The 20,563-nt window shown below is 39.9% G+C and overlaps 2 protein-coding genes across 2 annotated transcripts; one reads left to right on the top strand and one right to left on the bottom strand.

The window, feature by feature from the left end:
- Positions 1-6,273: 6,273 nt before the first annotated feature.
- LOC101393791 (olfactory receptor 1M1-like) lies at positions 6,274-7,218 on the top strand. Its single transcript, XM_004423417.1, has one exon. The coding sequence runs from the start codon at positions 6,274-6,276 to the stop codon at positions 7,216-7,218; it is 945 nt and encodes a 314-aa protein (XP_004423474.1).
- Positions 7,219-14,432: 7,214 nt separating this feature from the next.
- On the bottom strand, positions 14,433-19,797 carry LOC101397996 (olfactory receptor 1N2-like). The gene has a single exon (XM_087419148.1). It carries the CDS (start codon positions 16,841-16,843, stop codon positions 15,896-15,898), a length of 948 nt encoding a protein of 315 aa, XP_087275274.1. The 5' UTR covers positions 16,844-19,797; the 3' UTR covers positions 14,433-15,895.
- Positions 19,798-20,563: the final 766 nt, after the last annotated feature.

Genomic DNA, 20,563 nt, shown 5'->3' with positions numbered 1-20,563 from the left:
GGACTACATCAAACTAAAAAGCTTCTGCACAGCAAAGGAAACCATCGACAAAATGAAAAGACATCCTAACAATTGAGAGAAGATATTTGCAAACCATACATCTGATAAGGGCTTAATCTCCAAAATATATAAAGAACACATGCATCTCAACAACAAAAAAACTAACAACCCAATTAAAAAATGGGCAAAAGACCTGAACAGACATTTCTCCAAAGAAGATATACAGATGGCCAACAGGCACATGAAAAGATATTCAACATCATTAACTATCAGGGAAATGCAAATCAAAACTACAATGAGATATCACTCCACACCTGTCAAAATGGCTATAATTAACAAGACAGGAAACAACATGTTTCCTGTGGATGTGGAGAGAAGGGAACTCTCATACACTGCTGGTGGGAGTGCAAACTGGTGCAGCCACTATGGAAACAGTATGGAGATTCCTCAAAAAATCAAGGATAGAACTACCATATGATCCAGCTATTCCCTTTCTTGGTATTTATCCAAAGAACTTGAAAACACCAATGCGTAACGATACACGCACCCCTGTGTTCATTGCAGTGTTATTCACAATAGCCAAGACTTGGAAGCAACCTAAGTGCCCATCAAGGGACGAATGGATAAAGAAGCTGTGGTATATATACACAATGGAATACTACTCAGCCATAAGAAACGATGAAATCCAGCCATTTGTGACAACATGGATGGACATTGAGGGTATTATGCAAAGTGAAATAAGTCAGAGGGAGAAGGTCAAATACCATATGATTTCCTTCATTAAGTAGTAGATAAGAACAACAATAAACAAACACATAGAGACAGAGATTGGATTGGTGGTTACCAGAGGGGAAGGGGGGAGGGAGGAGGGCGAAAGGGATAATTCGGCACATGTGTGTGGTGATGGGTTGTAATTAGTATTTTGCTGGTGAACATGATGTAATCTATGCAGAAATAGAAGTATAATGATGTACACCTGAAATTTATACAACGTTATAAACCAATGTTACTGCAATAAACAAAATATTAAAAAAAAAAGAAACTCTTAACAAAATAAAAGGCAGGCCTCAGACTGGCAGAAATTATTTGCAAAACATATTTCTAATAAAGACTTCAATCCAGAATATATACAGAAGACAAGCAACCCAATTATTAAAAAAAAAGTATGTACAAAAGATTTGAACAGATATTTCATCAAAGATATATAGTAAATAAGCATGTGTAAAAACGCTGAACCTCATTGATCATCAGATAAATGCAAATGAAAACCACAGTCAGATACAATGACAAACCCACCAGGATGAGTCAAGTTCAAATTACTGACAATATCTAGTGATAGTGAGGATGTTAGAAATTAGAACTCTCATACATTGCAGGTTGTAACGTAATGTAAATATATTTTGGAAAACAGTTGGTCAATTTCTCATAAAGTTAAACATACACTTGACCCAACATTTCTACTCCTAGGCGTTTACCCAAGAGAAATAAAAACTTCTTCATAGAAAGATTTGCATGCATAGCTATATACTTATACACATATATGTGAAAAATGTGATACTGCAATGCAGGGAGGAAAGGATGGCCTTTACAACAAATGGTGCTGGAGTAATTGAATATCTGTAAAGGAGAAAGATGAATTATAACTCACACCATAAACCAAAATCACTTCCAGAAGGATTATAGATCTAAACATAAAAGGTAAAAAACAAAAGCTTTTTGGAAATAACATAGATGGCTATCTTTATATATTTGGCCAAGTTAAAACAAAATACAAAAAGTACTAATTATAAAAGAGCAAATAGACAAATTGACTAATTTAAATTTACTATCTGTTCTTCATCAAAATATATCATTTATATCATTTAGATAGTGAATAGGCAACTCGTAAGGTAGAAGATTGTATCTATCTGTCTACCTATCTATCTACCTATCCATCTTCCACAAAGAAATCAAATCCAGAATACATAAAAGATTCTTCCAATCAATAAGAAAAAAGGAGGAAAATGCTATAGAAAAATAAGCATGGGGCCAGCCTGGTGGTGTAGCGGTTAAGTGCACGCGTTCTGCTCTGGCGGCCCAGGGTTCGCAGGTTAGGATCCTGGGCGCGCACCAACGCACCGCCTGCCAAGCCATGCTGTGGTGACATCCCATATAAAGTAAAGGAAGAAGGGCACAGATGTTAGCCCAGGGCCAATCTTCCTCAGCAAAAAAGAGGAGGATTGGCATCAGATGTTAGCTCAGGGCTAATCTTCCTCACAAAAAAAAAAAGAAAAGAAAAAGAAAAAAGAAAAATAAGCAAAAGGTTTGTATAGCTACTTTGCCAAAGATTTCCAAATGAACAATAAACATATTAAAAGGTGTTTAAATTTAGTTAATATCAAAGAAATACAAATTAAAACCACCATGAGTTACCATACACACCCACTGCATGGCTAAAATTTAAAAGACCAACAATCTGAGTCTTGCTGAGGATGTGGAGCAACTACAACCCTCTTATACTACAAATGGGGATGTATATCGGTATAAGCCCTCTAGAGCGCCACTGGGTAGGATCTGTTAATGTGTTCCCTATGACCCAGCATTTCCATTCTTAGGTATGTCCTCCAAAGAGCTGCACATATAGGCTTATCAAAAGATTATTTACAAGAATATCCATAGCAGCCCTATTCATAATAGTCCAAAACTGGAAAAAAACTAAATGCTCATCTACATTATAACAGGTTAAAAATTGTGGTGTATTTACATAGTAGAATTCTAAACAGAATCAGAATAAATAAACCAAATACACAGTAAACACTGATGAATCTCACAAACAACATGGTGAGCAAAATATCCGACAAAACTGATAAATTGGTCTACATTAAATTTACGAATTTCTGTTGCACAAAAGAGAACCTAGTTGCACTCGATGAAGGTACACACAGTAGGGTTAGAATATTGGCCAAGATACTTGGGATAAGACAACGTCAAGTTCAGATGAGGAAACAGATGCCTCATCTCTACTGTCTCCATCTGGACCTGTGACCCAAGTTCCTCCTTCTGAGTCACAGCTGGAAGTGAATAGGGCGACGGTAGCAAGCCCAGAGCAGTGCCTCCTAAGGTGATGGGCAAGGCAACACTCACCGAGAGTTTGCAAATAGAACAGGAATCCCACTTGAAAACAGCACTGCTCCTCCCCTCTGTAGGGATTCAGAGACAATTAGTCTCTGTCCCCACTAATGAGAACACTGAGGCCTCCAAACCTGGTAAATATTCCCAGCATGAACCCCCTCAGGCCCTCTCAGTTTCATTTATTTTGACCCAGAAATCTACTCCACAGTTGCCTAGAACACTGGATTTCATTTCCATTCCATAAGGGGAAGAGGCTGTTGTCCAAGGGGAAAGCGTTAATGCTGCAGAATCTCACTGCTCCATAACATCTGAGACTGGTTAAGATCAGGTGGGTAAGTGCTGAATCAGATGGGCCAGAGTTCAAGTCTAGGCTTGGCTACCGACCAGTTGCCTCATTTGGGACAAATTACTTCACTTCTGTATATCTCAGTTTCTTATCTGAAAAATAGAGAGTTCATCTTATGAAGTAGTGAAATACAATGAGAGAAGAAGAGCAAGCATGTTTAGCACAGTGCCTGGCAGGGTATTAACAGTCTATACTTGTTAACTCTTCTTCTCGCTATTGTTGTTGCAATCATTGAGGTGTTTTGTAATTTATCCATAGCTGATAGATGCAGAGGAAGGATGGACACCAGGTCTGTCTTACCTCAGAGTCTGAACTCTTGAGCACTAAGTCATTCTGCCTCTCGTTACGGGGGAGAAGAAAAGACTCAAGAGAATGAAATTACACTGGAAAATCAGGACGCAGCTGCTCTGTCTTTCTGGAATGCCACACTTCTTGACTGCTCTTTTCTCCAACTTTGTTCCAATGTTCTCTCTGCAGATATATCTCAGTTTCTGTTCCTCCTACACAAGGCTCTCGTGCCCAGGATGCTGCCTCTTTTCCTAACTTTACAGGAACTTCAATTTCTGCACAAACTTATATCTTCAGAACCCAAAACGAACTGCCTAAACTCTGTATACCACTAACTCCATTTTGAAAAGACAGCCTAACTCGGTTTGATTTACCTGACTCCCTGGTTCAATCACCTGTGGCCGGAGAGCCGGGGTCACATTTCGTGCAACTCATCATCTTGCTCTGCAGCAACACTGGTCTTCCCATACTGGCCAGGCCCTGTATGACCTTGGGACCCTCACATATGCTGGAAAGTTTATATCCCTACTCTTCTCTCTTCTGCTCCAGATATAGCTAATTACTACTGCAGGTCTCAAATTATATTTAACTCTCTCAAAGAAGTATTCCCTGAACTCTAATCTAAATTAGGCCGTCCAATGATACTGTCTCAGTAATACTACCATAACTCTCCTTTTCAATACTAATCAGAGTTCTTAACTATATATTTTCTTGTTTCATTGTTTATTGTCAGTCTTCCCAAGTAGCCTGTAAGTGCAGGGACTGTGCCTGTTTCGATTAACCTTAAATATCCCGTGCCCACAGGCATTCCTGGCATAAGGTAGACAATCAATAAATATTTGAATAGATTAAAAATTACAGACATGGCTCCCTAGACCCACTGTGGAGGCATTCTAAAGGATAGGTCTACTCCACGTGGATGCATTCCCAAAGTATTTGATAAATATCTATAATACCCATGAGAAAATAAACGTTTGCCTGTCTTCGGAGGTGGAATTGCATAATGGATTAGCTTGCGGGTTTGGTAGAAGACAGATCTTAGTTTGAATATTGACCTGTTCTCTTATTTGCTGTGTGATCTTAGACTGGTCAGTTAGCCTCTCTGAGCTCTCTGTTTTCTTATCTGAAAATGTAAGGTAAACATATTTAGCAAATACATTGTATGGATTAAATGATAGAAGTCATTGGCACAGAGCAAACACATCATAAATGATTTTTATATCCACAACGCTGTAAATGGTCCCCAAAGTCTTTGCCTTTTTCACTCTCTCTCTTTCTAAGAATAACTCAGAGTTATCCATATCTCTGGCACCCTCCTCTTAGTCTTATGTGTCCAGGACATTCCAAGGATTCTGCCATTTGAGACATATTGTAGAGATCACTTCTCTGATTCTTTTAGCTATTTAATTTTTAATTGGCTCCTGTTATTAAAGGAAATCACCTTAATTCTTTGCTGTTTACTTCAGAGAATTTTACTATGTTTACCTCTAAGGGTGCAGCTGTAGGAGGGAAAGCCTTTTGCTCTAGAGCCCAGATCCACCCCTTGTGGTTCCTTGGGCAAGTCACTAAACTCTCTAAAACAGCCCCCAATCCACACACTTCACACTATCTCCCTATCCTGGTCCAGTATGTGTTTCCTTACTGGCCTCTCTATTTGCACTCTGGCCCCTACAATCCTTCTCTCCACAGCAACAGAATGATCTTTCCAAACCATAGGTCAGATCATGGCTGTCTGCTGCTTAACCACCCCCCGTGCTCACAGGTCTCTGAGTGGTCTGAGAATCTGCGCTCCATGGCTGTATATGACCTGCTCCTGCCTCCCTCCTCAACCACCTCTCCTATCTCCCCTCCTTTTCACACCATACTTGAGCCACACTTGCCTTCTTCCTGCTTCGCCAAGTACATGTGCTCATCCCATGTTTGCACTTACTGTTCCCTGCATAGTCCACTCATTCTTTACTTGGCTGGCTCCTTCTTATCCATTCTTCCATAATTAGTTCTTTGCTGACTGCTCAATGTAGTCTGCTAATTATAGCGATATTTTGTTTTTATTTAAGCACTTATTTTCTTATTTATGTAAGAGTTTGTTTATTACGTGACTCCTCTGACTAGAATATTATCTATATGACAGCAGGAACCTTGTTGTATTTGTTACCATTTTTTCTCTGGTACCTAGAGCAGTGGCTAGCACATAGTAAGTACTCTTTGAATGTGGAGTGAATAAATGAGTTAGTACTGGGTGCCTCATCAAAGGCAGATTAGTAAAGAGGTTAAGATCCCACACTCTGAAGTCAGAATTGCTGGATTTAAACTTTACCTCTGACTCTCTCTAGGAGACTCAGCTGTTTCATCATAAAATGGGCATAATAATAACTATCTCATAGAGTCCTTTCAGGATTCAATGAGATTAAGCACAGCTATTAATATTCTGAGTCCATCTTTATTTTATGCCTTTGTTTGCATCTAGAAAATACTAGGGCAAGAAAAGTTTTGAGGCATCCATTTTATTCCTTGGTTACACCAGCGACATGAAACCAGGAAACCACACCTTCAGTGCCTCTGAATTCCTCCTTGTGGGCCTGTCTGAGCAGCAGGGACAGCAGCCTCTTCTCTTCAGCATCTTCCTGAGTATGTACCTGGTCATCCTGGTAGGGAATGTTGTCATTGTCGTGGCTGTTGGCTCTGATCCACACCTCCACACCCCCATGTATTTCTTCCTGGCCAACTTTTCCCTCACTGACCTGTGTTTATCGTCTACCACGGTCCCCAGGATGCTGGTGAACATCCAGACCCACAGGCATACCGTCACCTATGCTGGATGCCTGTCTCAGATCTACTTCTTCCTGTGGTTCATTGGTCTAGATGTTTTCCTCCTGGCAGTGATGGCATATGACCGGCTTGTGGCTATCTGCCACCCCCTTCACTACGCCTTGGTCATGAGTCCCAGATCCTGTATCCTGCTGGTGTTCATGTCCCTAATCCTTGCTCATTCATACTCTCTAACCCACACCATTCTCCTGGCTCAGTTATCCTTCTGCACTGACAACGTCATCCACCACTTCTTTTGTGAACTTCTCCCCTTGTTGAAGCTCTCTTGTTCTGATACTTATGCCAACCGATGTGTGCTGATATACTGGGGAGGGGCATTAACCATCTTGATCCCCTTGCTAATCATCATTTCTTATGTCCGCATTGTGGCTGCCATTGTGAGAATCCCATCAGCAAGTGGGAAGTGGAAGGCCTTCTCCACCTGTGGGTCCCACCTCTCAGCAGTTTGCTTGTTCTATGTGTCTGCTATTGGGGTGTACTTCATTTCCTCCACTGCTGATTCAGCCAGCAAGAACAGGATTGCAGCAGTGATGTATTCTGTGGTGACCCCCATGCTGAACCCATTCATCTATAGCCTGAGAAACAAAGACATAAAGAATGCGTTGGTGAGACTCCTGAGCAGAAGGGCACTGCAATCTCCATAAGACCAATGTCATCATTTTGGAAATTCAGGGGAAGTAAACTTACAGAGTTATCTGGATACTTATGTCCAAATCCTGCATCTGCCACTTGCTAGCTTTCCAACCTAGGGCAAATTGAATAACCTCATTGATCCGCAATTTCCTCACTCATAAAAGGAGGTAATAAAATATTCTCTATCGTGCAGTGTTTCTGGGAAAGTTACAAGAAAAAAATATGTAATAGGTAAATTTACTTGTTCCAGGTCTTATGCTTAGATCTTCATTATCTTCAGCAATATTCAACACATGCCTTAGAGGAAAATATTTCCATTGTCCAGAAGAGAAAACAAAGGCTCAAAAGGTTAAATTACTTGCCTGAAGATAAACAGGTAATAAATGACAGAGCCAGAATTTGAACCCAGACATCCGAGTCCAAAATGCATATACTTCATGATTACACTCTGCCTAAACGGACATGAAATCCACATATTCCTCTCAATTATTAGTTTTCTTTTTTTTCTTACTTCCTTCACACTGTTCACATACACAGTTCTAACCAACAACTTCTCCCAGTACTAACGCATGATTTGAAGATGAGGCAAGGCAAATAAGAAGCTAGAGGATGGAAATGTAAACAGCCTCAGAGACGCTGGTTATCTCCCCAAGGGAGCACGCCCTCTGCTTAAGTGTTAAGTGTCTAGTTAGATACTCTGAAATGACTTATGAATCAAGCCACATAATCAGAGAGAAGGGTACTTGGACCACATTATTTAGGACTCTCATTAAGTTTCTTTTACTGAACCATCATTCTCATTACTATGCCAACAGTCTATATTTAGATCTATTTTATAATATAACTGTATCAACGGCATTATTGCATCTCCCCTAGGGATGCTGCTACAGACATATCCTCACAACCTACAGAGGGGATTTTTCAATAACCCACAGGAGAAATTTTGGAACCTGCCCTGCACTCTGTCAATTTATTCCCTATATAATTGTGACTCTACTGAGATTTCACTGATGAACTCAGATTTTTAAAATATTTTTTAAATTAAAATAAGACTTACATTGGAGTCAGAAATACCTGGGTTTATGTATTAAATCTACCATTCACTGCCTGTGTGACTTTCAGCAAGTTATCAACAGCCCTGAGTCTGAGTTTCCAAAAATAAATAAGTGAATAGTAATAGTAACTATAGTAGCTATCATCTAAGGCTGTTGTGAGCATTCATGTAAATGATAACACATGTAAAGTGCTTAGCAGAGAGTCTGACACATGCTGTGATCTGCAAATTCTGTTTAACACAAATCATACCCAATTTTCTCTTCTCTTCTCCTCTCTTCTCTGTCTCTACTCTTCTCTTTCCATTCTTTCCCTTCCTTTCTCTTCCCTTCCACCCCCTCTCAGAGATAAGCTTGACATTTGCCATTTTAAAGGTACAAGATGACATGTCCACCCACACCTTTGTCGTAATGAATGAATTTCTAGTACCTGGAAATTGCCTCGAGCTTTAAAAAGATATTGGGGATATGTCTCAGTTCTAAGCCTATATCACGGCCCTGGACCACCTTCTCCTCGAATGTGCATGTAATTGCAATTCTCTGCTACTATTCACTCTTTCTAGTGATGCCAACCAGGGTTACAATAGCAGCAGCAAATCCCTGACTTTTCCTGCTGCCTGAAGTCTAGCCAAATGTTGATTTCACCACCTTTTTTTGCTTTCTAGTGTTTTAGGATCAGTTAAATCATAAGCATGCACTGACCACTGAATTAATGGCCAGGGGTGACTTTAAGTGGCAGTTCCCGGTCTTCACACATTGTAAAATTAACATGAAGGAAGTTATTGGAGACCCTGAGATCAGGAGCATTAAATTTCCATGTCACACCACCTACAAAACAATAGCTTCTCATTTTCCTTTCTTGACATAAATCTATACCTTTCCATATTCTATTTCCCTTGCCTTGAAAAACTCCTATTTTCTGTTTTGCAATGACTGACGCTCTCTTCAAAACTCATCACAAATCTTACCTCCTGCGTGAAGTCCTCCTGGATTCATCTACCCAGAGGGAATTATTAATTCACTCCCGTGTGTGCCCACAGACTTTTGCAACCATCTCTATAAAACATTTGTCTCACTCTACTATAAATAGCTGTTAATGTTTATCTGTTTTGAGGCCATATGTTTAGCTGTTTGAGGATAGAAAATGTCTTTAATGCTGTAATTGAAAGAGTGTGGTGCTGGTGAATGAATATGCAAATAAACAACTGAATAGAACAGAATAAACTAGAATACCCAGAAATAAAAATTTAGTGTATGATAAAGACAGAACTTCAAATTGCTGGTACAAAGATGCATTGTTTAACAAATGTACTGCGACAAATGGGTAGCCATTTGGCATACAAGTACTAGAAGAAAACAAGGCAAATTCCTCTTTAACTTCAGTGTAGAGAACAACTTTAATTCAAAATCAAGAAGCAATAAAAATTTGCTAAATATGACTACATAAAAATTGTAAACTTTTCATGGCAAAGCAACATTGTAAACAAAGTAAAAGACGATTGACAAACTGAAAAAAGATATTTGCAACGTATATCACAAATAAAGACAAACAGCACTTTAACCAAGGGACCAAAACAAATATCACCAGTAATCAAACATATCAACACTATTTACTTCCTGATATGATATAATAAGAAGGATACAATTTCACTTTCGTGGGAGTTCAAAATGGTATAATCTGAGTTCAATCATGAGGAAACACCTGACAACTCCAAACTGAGGGACATTCTACAAAATAACTGTCCAGTACTCTTCAAAAGCGTCAAGGTCATGAAAGACAGACAGAAGAAGTATATAAAATTAAAGGAAATTTCAACAGTAAAATGCAATGTGTGATCCTAGATTGGATCCTTGACCTGAAAAAGGACATTACTGGGACAAGTGACAAACTTTGAATGAGGTCTGCTGATTATTTAATAGAATTTTATCAACACTAATTCCTTGATTTTGATAATTACACCAAAGTAATTGGGGGAACTTGTTATAAGGTATATGAGAATGCTTTTTACTATTTTTGCAATATTTTGCAAGTCTAAAATTATTTCAAAGTAAACAATGTAAAAAAATTAAACACAAAAAGCAAAAAAAAAGAAATCAAGAACAATAAAATATGTAGGAAAGCCATAAATACATGGAAATTAACCATCGCACTTCCAAAAAACACAAGTCAAAGAATAAACCACAAGGGAATTAAGACAATATTTCAATTTGCAAGATATTGAAAAGACAACATATCAAAGTTGACGAGCTTCAGTTAAAGCAGTGCTTAAAGGGAAATTCATCACTTTAAATATTTACATTGAAAGAGGGAAAAAAGGATCAAATAAATGATATAAGGTTCTGCCTCAAGAAGCTATAAAATGAAGGACAAAATATACCAAAAGTAAGTAGAAGAAAGGAAATAATAAAGATAAATGCAGAAGCCAATGAAATATAGTATTGATAAGAAATAGAGATAATTTTTTAGTTCTTAGAAAAAATCAACAAAATGGATAAACAGCTACTAGACTCACTAGGAAAAATAAAGGAAAACAAATTAATTATACCAGGAAGGAAAGAAGGATTATCACTGCTAAGTGATGATAAACTTTATGTGAACAAATATGTCATTTTGAATGAAATTGACAAATTCCTTGAAAAATGTGGGTATTCAAAACTGACACAAGATTCGACAGCTATGTGAATACGCTTAAAACCATTTAATTGTACACTTTAAAAGAGTGAATTGTATGACATGTGAATTATATCTCAGTGAACCAGTTACCAAAAAAATAATAAAAAGTGGTTTAACAGCAAACTGAACATACAGAAAATAAGATTAGTGAACTCATAACTGAATCACAAAGAGAAAAGAAATTGAAAGACAAAATATCACAGAGCCTAAAAGCCATAAGGAAGACACTCAAAAAGTGTAACATACACATGTGTGTTTATTTAAAATCCCAGAAGGAGATGATGAAAATAATGCAGCAGAAGCAATATTCAAAGCGATAGTGTCTGAGATTTTTCCAAAACCAATGACAAACATAAATTCACAGATTTAAGTCAAGTGAAATCAAAGCAGAGCGAATACAAATGAAAATACAACAGCCATATTATAGTCAACTGCTGAAAACCAAAGAGAGAAAACTTAAAAACAGCAAGCAATTAGTGTGAATGTAGCAAGAACAAAACTGACAGCTGATAGAAGTGGAAATATAAATGCCGCCACACCCCTGACCTCTGGTGGAATTATATTCAATAAGGTTTCTCAGAGGGTCTCCGGAAGGATTGTACAAAGTACAAAGTTACTTACAGCATAATTCACATGGAATTGCATCCTTCATTAGCTTTTCCTCCTTCTCTGTCTCATTTTCCCTTATTCGTGTTTCCTGGGATCATCTTTGAGATAATCTACCTGCATCAAAGTCTTTGTCTCAATATCAGTTTTGAAGAAACTCAAACTAAGGCATTTGGTAACAAAATTGGCTCTAAAATCAAACAAACATCTTCGGTATAGAGTTCTGAAATTGATTCCTTGCTGTTCAGATGGTAACAAGGACCACACAGGTGGTGATGAGTGGGCAGTAGTAACATCTAGTGTGTATAGCTTCACAATCAATAAGACCCTCCATTGCAGTGGATTGGAAATAGATAGAGGTAGAAGGAAAAGCACTAGATTATACAATACCTCTATCACTGAAAAAATAAAAGGTAAGTCTAAGAATTGTGAATTTAGTTTGCTTTTGTTCTCTTTCCTAGACATACTGAAGGACAATGACAGGCTCAGCTCAGCCCTAATCACTGAGGGCACACTGTGAAAGCCAAATGGCTTAAAATAAGCATTTAAAGAAACTGGCCAAAGTGCAGCATGTACTGAAAATCAGACCCAGACTCTTATCATAAGAGTTTGGGGAGTATAGCCCTAGAAGGTCTCCTATCCTGAATTCTGGGTTCTGATGGGGAAAAGGTGGAAATGTAAGACCTGTTATTTGGGCATTTGGATGAAGTACTTTGAATCCTCAGGATCCTTTAAATCTTACAGATGGATAGAAGTATTCTTCTCTCCCCTGGCAGAGAAGAGAAGGGACCCACCGCATGATTACTGTGAAAACGTTTTGTGGTAGATTTAGCAATTGGCTGTAACTGATTCTGCATCCTTGCAATGTAATTGTATCTCCTTCCATCAAGAAGTGAAATTTGCACCCCTAGAATATGGATTGGCCATAAGTCTTGCTTTTGCCAATAGGGCAATAGCAAATTTGACACAAGCAAAGATCTGAAAAGTGCTTATTGTCTTGACGTTCTTGGGACACTGGAAACATGTGAACAAGCCTAGGCCAGCCTGTTGTATAATGAAAGACACACGACCCTGTCTCCCTTCCAATGCTTCAGCGAAAAAGCAGCCAATCTCCAGAAGTAGAGCCACAAGTTTATGGGCTGCTGACTGCAGACACGTTAGTGAGCCTACTCAAAACCACTGAAAGAATTACCAGAGCTGAGCTGAATCTAAATTACTAACCTTGAAATGTAAGCTAAGTAAATGGTTGCTGTTGTTGTTTTCTAAACACTAATTTTGGAGGTGGTTTGTTACACAGCATTTGATAATTGATAAGGCTCTCTTCTGAGGTGGATGACAAGATGACGTTTGCCTTCTTCAAAATGCCTGCCTCATTCATTCTCTAGACTAATAACTTGGAATAGATTTCAGTATAGCCCCAAAAGGAAATAACAGTCCCAGCTACAGGAATATTTACCTTCCTCATCAAAAGGGGAGGAGGATTTGGCCAATACATGCCACTAATAACTGGAGGAATACAAATGGAAGTGGATCCTTAGGTTGTTGGACAAGGAAGGTATGGAACATAAGACTGGATAGGGTAAAATTGTTTGACATGGGACCACTCTCATATGACTCAGGAGACACGAACACCTAGAACCAGTTCTCATACACTGCTGGGATCATCGATAAGTTTGGTTATGGTGGTAGCCTACAGCAAATGAAATGAAGATGCTAGAACACCTTGGCAATTGAGGTGTTCTCAATTGGTATTGAGGAAGAGGTCAGAATCTCAGGGGTGTGGCCATGTTAGAATGGATTTATTATATGAGATCAAAGAACCCACCAGCTAACAGTGTTCCCCAAGAAGGGACAGAAGACACTCCCTTCACTAAAGCAATAAAGAACACACTAGTGAGGAGGACAACAGAATTACTGAAAGGTTAACTGGGGGCTCTCCTCCTGAGGACAGAATTGATAGAAAATGCTAACGTGGAGCTTGGCTCCCTGATATCAACAGGGATAAAATTATTCTGGAGTATCAGAGACCCAGGTGGCAGCACTTCACCATCAGAAGGAATGTGAATGAAAATACCAAATACCAAAATGTGCAGCAAGGCCAGAACTCCTATAGGGATCTGTTGAAATGGCTAATATACCATGGGATTTCTAGGGCTGAGATAGATGGGAAGCCAAAGAGAGTATTGCTTAAATTATATAACCAAAAAAAAAAAAATCAAAAATCATCAGTGAAAAGCTGATGGTGCTTTTGCAATAAACAATCATGATCCCTCACCCAGTTTTAAGACTTGAGCCAGCGTATAAGGGTGCAGCAGCAAGCCAACATAAAATGGAAATACTGTCTTTGGGATTAGGCTCAAGCAGGGCCATAGAGCACAAGCAGTAGGGACAGTCAGCCCAGATCCCCATGTCCTCCTCCTTGGTTTCAGTTTCCTTTCACTCAGCTCACACTGCTGGCCTGTTGGGGTGGAAAACACTTGAACCTGGTTCATGGATAAAATCACGGTACATTGTGATGAGCTGAAAATGGATGGATGTATACTGCCAAGAATGTATCCTGCCATATAAAACCCAGGAGTGACTCTAAACAACAGTTGTGAGAGACATCTTTCTAGTGGGCAGAGCATTAAGTAATCCCATTGCTTATCTTTTTTGAATGGAGGTAGAAGCACAAAGACAAGAATATAATAGACTCTTTGGAAGTGATGAATGCCTCACTCTGATAATATTGCTAGTGTAATTTAAAATAATGTATATAAGTAAAATAAAGTTATTCAGAGATAGAACCATACACGGTGGGTAGCAGGTTCCAAAGGACTTTTATGGAGAAGCAGAGAATTACAGCAGATAAAGAATAAAATATTGAGTTAGGTATAAAAGAATTAAACCAAGATTAAGTATTTAGGAATTTCTTGGTGCTTTCAACATGCTCCATCCCCCACTGAGTTTTATCTTAATATGGTAAATAATAGACTAGTTATTTTCATAGCCCATTTCATCTGTCCGTTTGTTGCCAGGAAAGAAATTCCACAAGAAAATTCTCAAACTTGATTGCACTAGACTTACCTGTTCTGTTTTGTTTTTATGAAAGATACTAGGGTCTCTTTTCTGGAAAGTTCTGGAGCTCCAGGAAATACTAATCTGCAGCCAGAATTCAAAAGCATTGACAGTGAAACAAAGGGAAAGATAATCACAAAGAACAGAATTGGCCAAGAGACTGTATGGAAACTGAACTGGGAAAGAAAAGGCAAGACCCACACACGGAGAGGTAACCACCACAAACACTTAGAAGGTTGGGCTGTAATGGCTTGAAGAACCAGCATGGCCTATATTGTAAATAGCCTGTCCCTATGGACTCTTCACTCCTCTTTCTTCACCAGTTCAAATGATCTCACACTTCAAGGACCAATAAAATGTCACCTCATGGGTAAAACTGTACCTCACCATCATTACGCAGGATTATTTTTCTTCCTTCTGTGCTCCAATACTTATTATGGTGACTATCACCATCTGATTTGATTAACACTAAGCTGAACATGTGTCTGTCTCTACCTTGTATAGACATGGACAGTATCTCACTCATTTTTACATTTTGCCAATAGAGCTTAGCACAGCGACTGGCACATGTTAGGCATCAGCGTACACACATTAGCTTAATATGAATCTGTCTCTTGATACAAGCATTAGGATTGAGGAGCAGGATATTAAAGCATGTAAGAGTTTGGACTCCAGAGTCAGACAAGAAACAAATTTCAACCTTCCCTTCCCCACTTACTGGTTATAGTTTCCCCATTTGTAAAATGTGATAATCAAGATGGTTATAATTGGGGAACTAAATGGCATAATACATTTAAAGAGTCAAGAAAGTAGAATAAAATATTAAGCTTTGTTGGGAAATCACCATGATTGCATCTTTATTGTAGTTAATTGCATATGTGTGCAACTACATACCACATGGAAAAGTGAATTCCGTAAGAGCATGGAATCATGCTCTTACTGTGTCCGCTGGCTGACACAGTATCTGGCAAATGGGAGAGACTAATAAATTCTGGTTGAATTGTATGTTAAAAAAATATTCATACTTTCATTAGAATAACAGCAAATAAATGAAATTTTAATTGACCTTCCCCCTATCTAGCTGAGATCACTCTACACAACACCAGGGAAATATTTACATTTATAATACAGTGCACATCCTTTATGAAATACATTGACTACATCCATTGTCAGATTTGGGGATTTAAGAAAATGATTTCTAGATTACTTTTCTCTAAAACCTAAGAAAATGTGATAGGGGATGATATTGCTTCATAAACGCATGTGTTCTCCAGAGTGTAACTTCAAAATATGGATGGATTAAAGTCCCTGAGAAGAGAGTGTGTGAATTCCAAAAAGCCTTCTCAGTGCAGGCTTCATATCCTTGTTCCTGAGGCTGTAAATGAAGGGGTTCAGCATAGGAGTCACAACTGTGTAAAATACAGCTGCAACCCTGTCCTTACCCCCTGAGTGTGATGAAGGAGGGCACAAGTAGACACCGATTGCTGCACCATAGAACAAGAAGACCACAGTGAGGTGAGACCCACAGGTGGAGAAGGTCTTTTGCCTGCTGGAGGCAGAGGGGACTCTGAAGATGGTGGAGATGATGTGTGCATATGACAAGATGATCAGGAAGAGAGGACCAGTGAGAATCATGGAGCCCACAGTAAACAGGGCTATCTGGTTGGTGCAGGTGTCTGAGCAGGAGAGCTTCAGCAAAGGGACCATGTCACAGAAGAAGTGATGGATGGTGTTGCCTGCACAGAAAGAGAGCCTAGCCATGAGCAGGGTATGTAAGAGGGCAGCAAGGTTGGTGAGAACCCAGCAGGCTGTGAGAAGGAGCACACACACAAGAGGACTCATGAGTGTGGTGTATTGAAGAGGCTTGCTGATGGCCACATAGCGGTCATAGGCCATCACCCCCAAGAGGAAGTCATCCAGTGCCCCAAATGTCATGAAAAAGTGCATCTGGGCCAAACACTCCACATACGATATGGTTTGATTATGTGTCTGGATGTTCACCAGCATCTTGGGGACTATGGTGGAAGAAAAGCAGCCATCAGCAAAAGAGAGGTTGGCCAAGAAGAAGTACATAGGGGTGTGGAGGTGTGGGTCAAAGCCGATGGCCAGGATGATGAGCAGGTTTCCCATCACAGTGACCAGGTACATGCCCAGGAAGATGCCAAATAGGAGAGGCTGCTGCTCTGGCCTCTCGGAAAGACCCAAGAGGAGAAATTCAGAGACACTGGACTGGTTGATTCTGTCCATGCCAACACTCTTTCTGGAAGGAGAGAAGAGAGATATGTCAAAAACTGTAGAAAAGGTGGTACTTCTAGCCCTCTCTAAAAGAGACACTTCTCACCTAATTCACATATGTGTATATCCCAATTCGCTGGACCTTCCCTCCAAGGTCTGCCCATTGTTACTTACTCAATCCACCTGGAAAAGGAAAGCAGGCAAGCAGAGAGAGAAAAATGTAAAAGCAAGGTGATAAGTACTGGTTGGAGAGGTTAGTTCCAGGTTATTTCCATCCTTACTCTACATTCACTAAGATCCACATTCCCTGGCTTCCAGGCCCTCAGCTCACGTAACACACAAGCAATAAGATCTGCCACTTTAAACCCTAAGCACTATACAATGCAGCATCTAATTAAATAATAATAAATTTTATTACATACATTTCACAAATGAGTTTTTAAAACTCACTGAAGTTAAGTCACTTGCACAATATCACAAAGAAGATAGTAAATACAAACTGGGACTCTGAAGCCGTCCCAGGACTTCCCATGTCCTTAAATACCATGCATCACAGCCACCTCTGAGCTTAACCTGTTTTCTGCGGGAGGCAGACATAGATGACTCACCCTGTGAGGGAGTAGTTCCCGCTGCTTATCTCAGGATGGTCTGAAAGACAGAAGGCATGGACACTGACTGGGATCTTTGTGGGTCTCAGAGGGAAAACATAACCCTGACCCTTTCTCACAGCACTCACCATATTTATCTGACCCAAACAGCATTTATTACCAAAGGAACTCACCCTTTTCGTACAGTTCCCCCTTTTAGTCTCAGAGGACCATGCTTCAAGCTCTCAGTGCTCTTCTTAGCCTACAAATGAGCAGGGTCAGAGGACTCAGGGCTGCTAGTTGCATTGAGCCGACTAGAAAGCATCAACCCAGATTACAGCGATGGATGTTAACTGTGCTTTGTGCTTGTTGTCATAGAAGTATTTCTAGTTTCTGGGGCTCTGGGGTATGATTCTCCAAGCTGATCCTCAGAGACAAGCATGACGTAATTGCTCTAGCTTCATACTTTGGCTTCCCAGGCCAGCACTCACCAAGGAGCACCCAGGGAGGAAGGAGTGCAGTGTATTGGTGGTTTTGCATTTGATAAGTTTTGTCCCTAGAGATATGTGTGTATCTCTATTCTTAGTGTGGTTGTTGATCTGGGGTATCTCCTGTGACAGCTAAAATCTGTGGCAGAAGGGAGTCAGAACAGGAGGTGGAGTACAGCCAATTTTTATTCCAAACCTGGCTAAAACATTTCCTGACCTCGCTACTTTGGGGCAGGTTGTTTGACTTCTATGAGCCTTTGGATTTCAAGTTTGTTATGAGAGGTTCGGGGATTGGATCGGAGATGTAAAAGACACTTTCCACTCCAAACAAATGGACTGAAGGTATATTTTATTATATAGAGGATAGTAAAGGCGAGAGTCTGCAAACATATCCGAATAGGTCAAATATTAAGAGGGAAAAAACATCAGCCCGACTGGAAAGGGAAAACATCCACATCGGCTGAAGAGAAATGACACAAATCAACCGGAAAGAGAAACACCAGGTTGACCGAAAAGAGAACACATCAAATCAATTACTTCATATCAAATCAATTACTTCACATCAAATCAGTTACTCACAACATCCACGCCCCACTGCCGGGAAAGCCCTGTCAAGTGACGTGGCTGGGCAAGGATCACACGTCCTGGGCAAGGTGTCCCTTCCACAGGTGGAACTCTCACTGGGTCTCAGTCTCCAGCAGTTTATATAAGCAGTTACAGAGTTTGCAGAGCAAGCATCTAGTGTTCCCATGCACAAAATGGTTATCAGTGGCGTACGTGCCCTGAGCCCCTTGGCTAACGTCCCAGCCGAGTAGTTGTGTACGTGCATTGTTTTCTTTGGTTATCGTCTTAGCCCGGCACAGATGGCCAGTCCATCCCGTGCTACGACGCTCCAAGAGCCTTGAAATGTTACAACTTGCAACTCCCTCCGTGGGAGAAAAGCCAGTTCCCGGGAAAAGGCCAGTTCCCACCACACAGAAAGCAGCTTTGTATTTCTTTGTGTGCTGGTGGCTATAGGTCAATGGAGCGGCCAAACATGGCTGTACTCATGTCAAGACAAAGTTGTACTTAGAAAGGTGATTAGCTTACACTGCTGGCTCCCACCCATGAAAACAATCTTTGAGAAACTGAGATAAGCCAAAAATCTAGGAAATCAACAGTAATATTAAGAAGTGAGAAACCCATGGGGATAAGGAAGACAGTTACGAGCTGGAGTGTGATGTGGGGACAGAAAGCTAGGTTGAGACTTGGCATATGTAAGAGATCTATTGCTTGTCTGTGAGAGGATATTGGGGAAAAAAGTGAATTCAAGTCTGCTCTTGCCTCTCTTCAGTTTAGACTTCTACAGGAAATTCTTTCTGGATAGTGAAATTGAGGAAAGGAGATGTTGAGTGACTAGCTAAGTTGTTCACTCTTCGACTCTTCCCACCAAATACCCAGGGTTGAGGCACTACTATAAGAATACTTCTTTCAAATCATTTCTGTTTCATCCTAGTGGATTTAAGATAAAGACATGACACAAAAAGTTGGTAAATGGAATTCTAAAAAGCAGGAGAAAATAACTGTAGTTCATGATAAATGTAGCCTTCCCACTTAGGACTCATCGCACCTTCTCCTTAAACTCCCAGGACTGACAGGACTTTTGGTTCATCCCTTCTGCGCATTGCCAGAAAGAATATCCAATACTCAAAGGGGAATGTGAATTCACAGGACAATAATAATGCAACTATCTCAAAAGCAAAACAAGAAAGTACACAACGTAGAATATGAAAACAGAAGACAAATAATTTAAAATGCACCATAAATATAACGAAAGAAATGAGGGAAGTTAAGATCAACAGAAAATCAGAAAAACAGAAAAAGCATTAACGTTAGTTTAGAAAAAATATTACTGAACCAAAGAAAATAATTGATTTAAGAGATATCTGAAAAGAAACAATGTAGGTTTAAAAAATGGGGACTTGGAAGATCAGATTACAGAGGTCCTGATGTGAAAGAAATTAGAAAAGACAAAGAATTAGAAAATGAAAAGTTAAATCAGGATATAAAGTGGATTGAAATAGAAGTGTCAAAAACCAAGTAATAGAATGTAGGTCAGAAAAATGGTAGAGTAGGGATCACAGGGGCCTATCCCTCTGCAGAAACACTGAAAAACATGGCAACAAGTATCAGAACCAATCTGGAAGATAGCAAAAGGTTTACCGCAACCATGTAACATTTTATCATAGCCTTTCCCCACCCACCTCCCTGGTGAGGTGGCAGTCTTGAAGATTGCAGCCCATGTTCCTAGTGTGGGTACATAGTCCCAAAAGGAATACAGCATATCTTGTTCTTAAAGAATTGCATTTGGGAGAATGGCCCGGTAGCGCAAACGGTTAAGTGCGCACACTACCCTGGGGCGGCCCGGGATTCGCTGGTTCGGATCCCGGGCACACACTGATGCACTGCTTGGCAAGCCACACTGTGGCGATGTCCCATATACAGTGGAAGAAGATGGGCATGGATGTTAGCCCAGGGCCAGTCTTCCTCAGAAAAAAAAAAAAAAGAGGAGGATTGGCAGATGTTAGCCCAGGGCTGATCTCCTCACACACAAAAAAAAAAGAATTGCATTTGTCTGCTTTGACCTTTCTGTGGGTTCCCTGAAGGACTAATGCAAA

The sequence above is a fragment of the Ceratotherium simum genome, chromosome 29 (assembly GCF_057802395.1).
Source record: "Ceratotherium simum simum isolate JZ-2026a chromosome 29, ASM5780239v1, whole genome shotgun sequence".
Taxonomy (NCBI): domain Eukaryota; kingdom Metazoa; phylum Chordata; class Mammalia; order Perissodactyla; family Rhinocerotidae; genus Ceratotherium; species Ceratotherium simum.
Note: the sequence above shows the minus strand (reverse complement) of the source record. Positions and strands in the feature narration are given on the sequence as shown.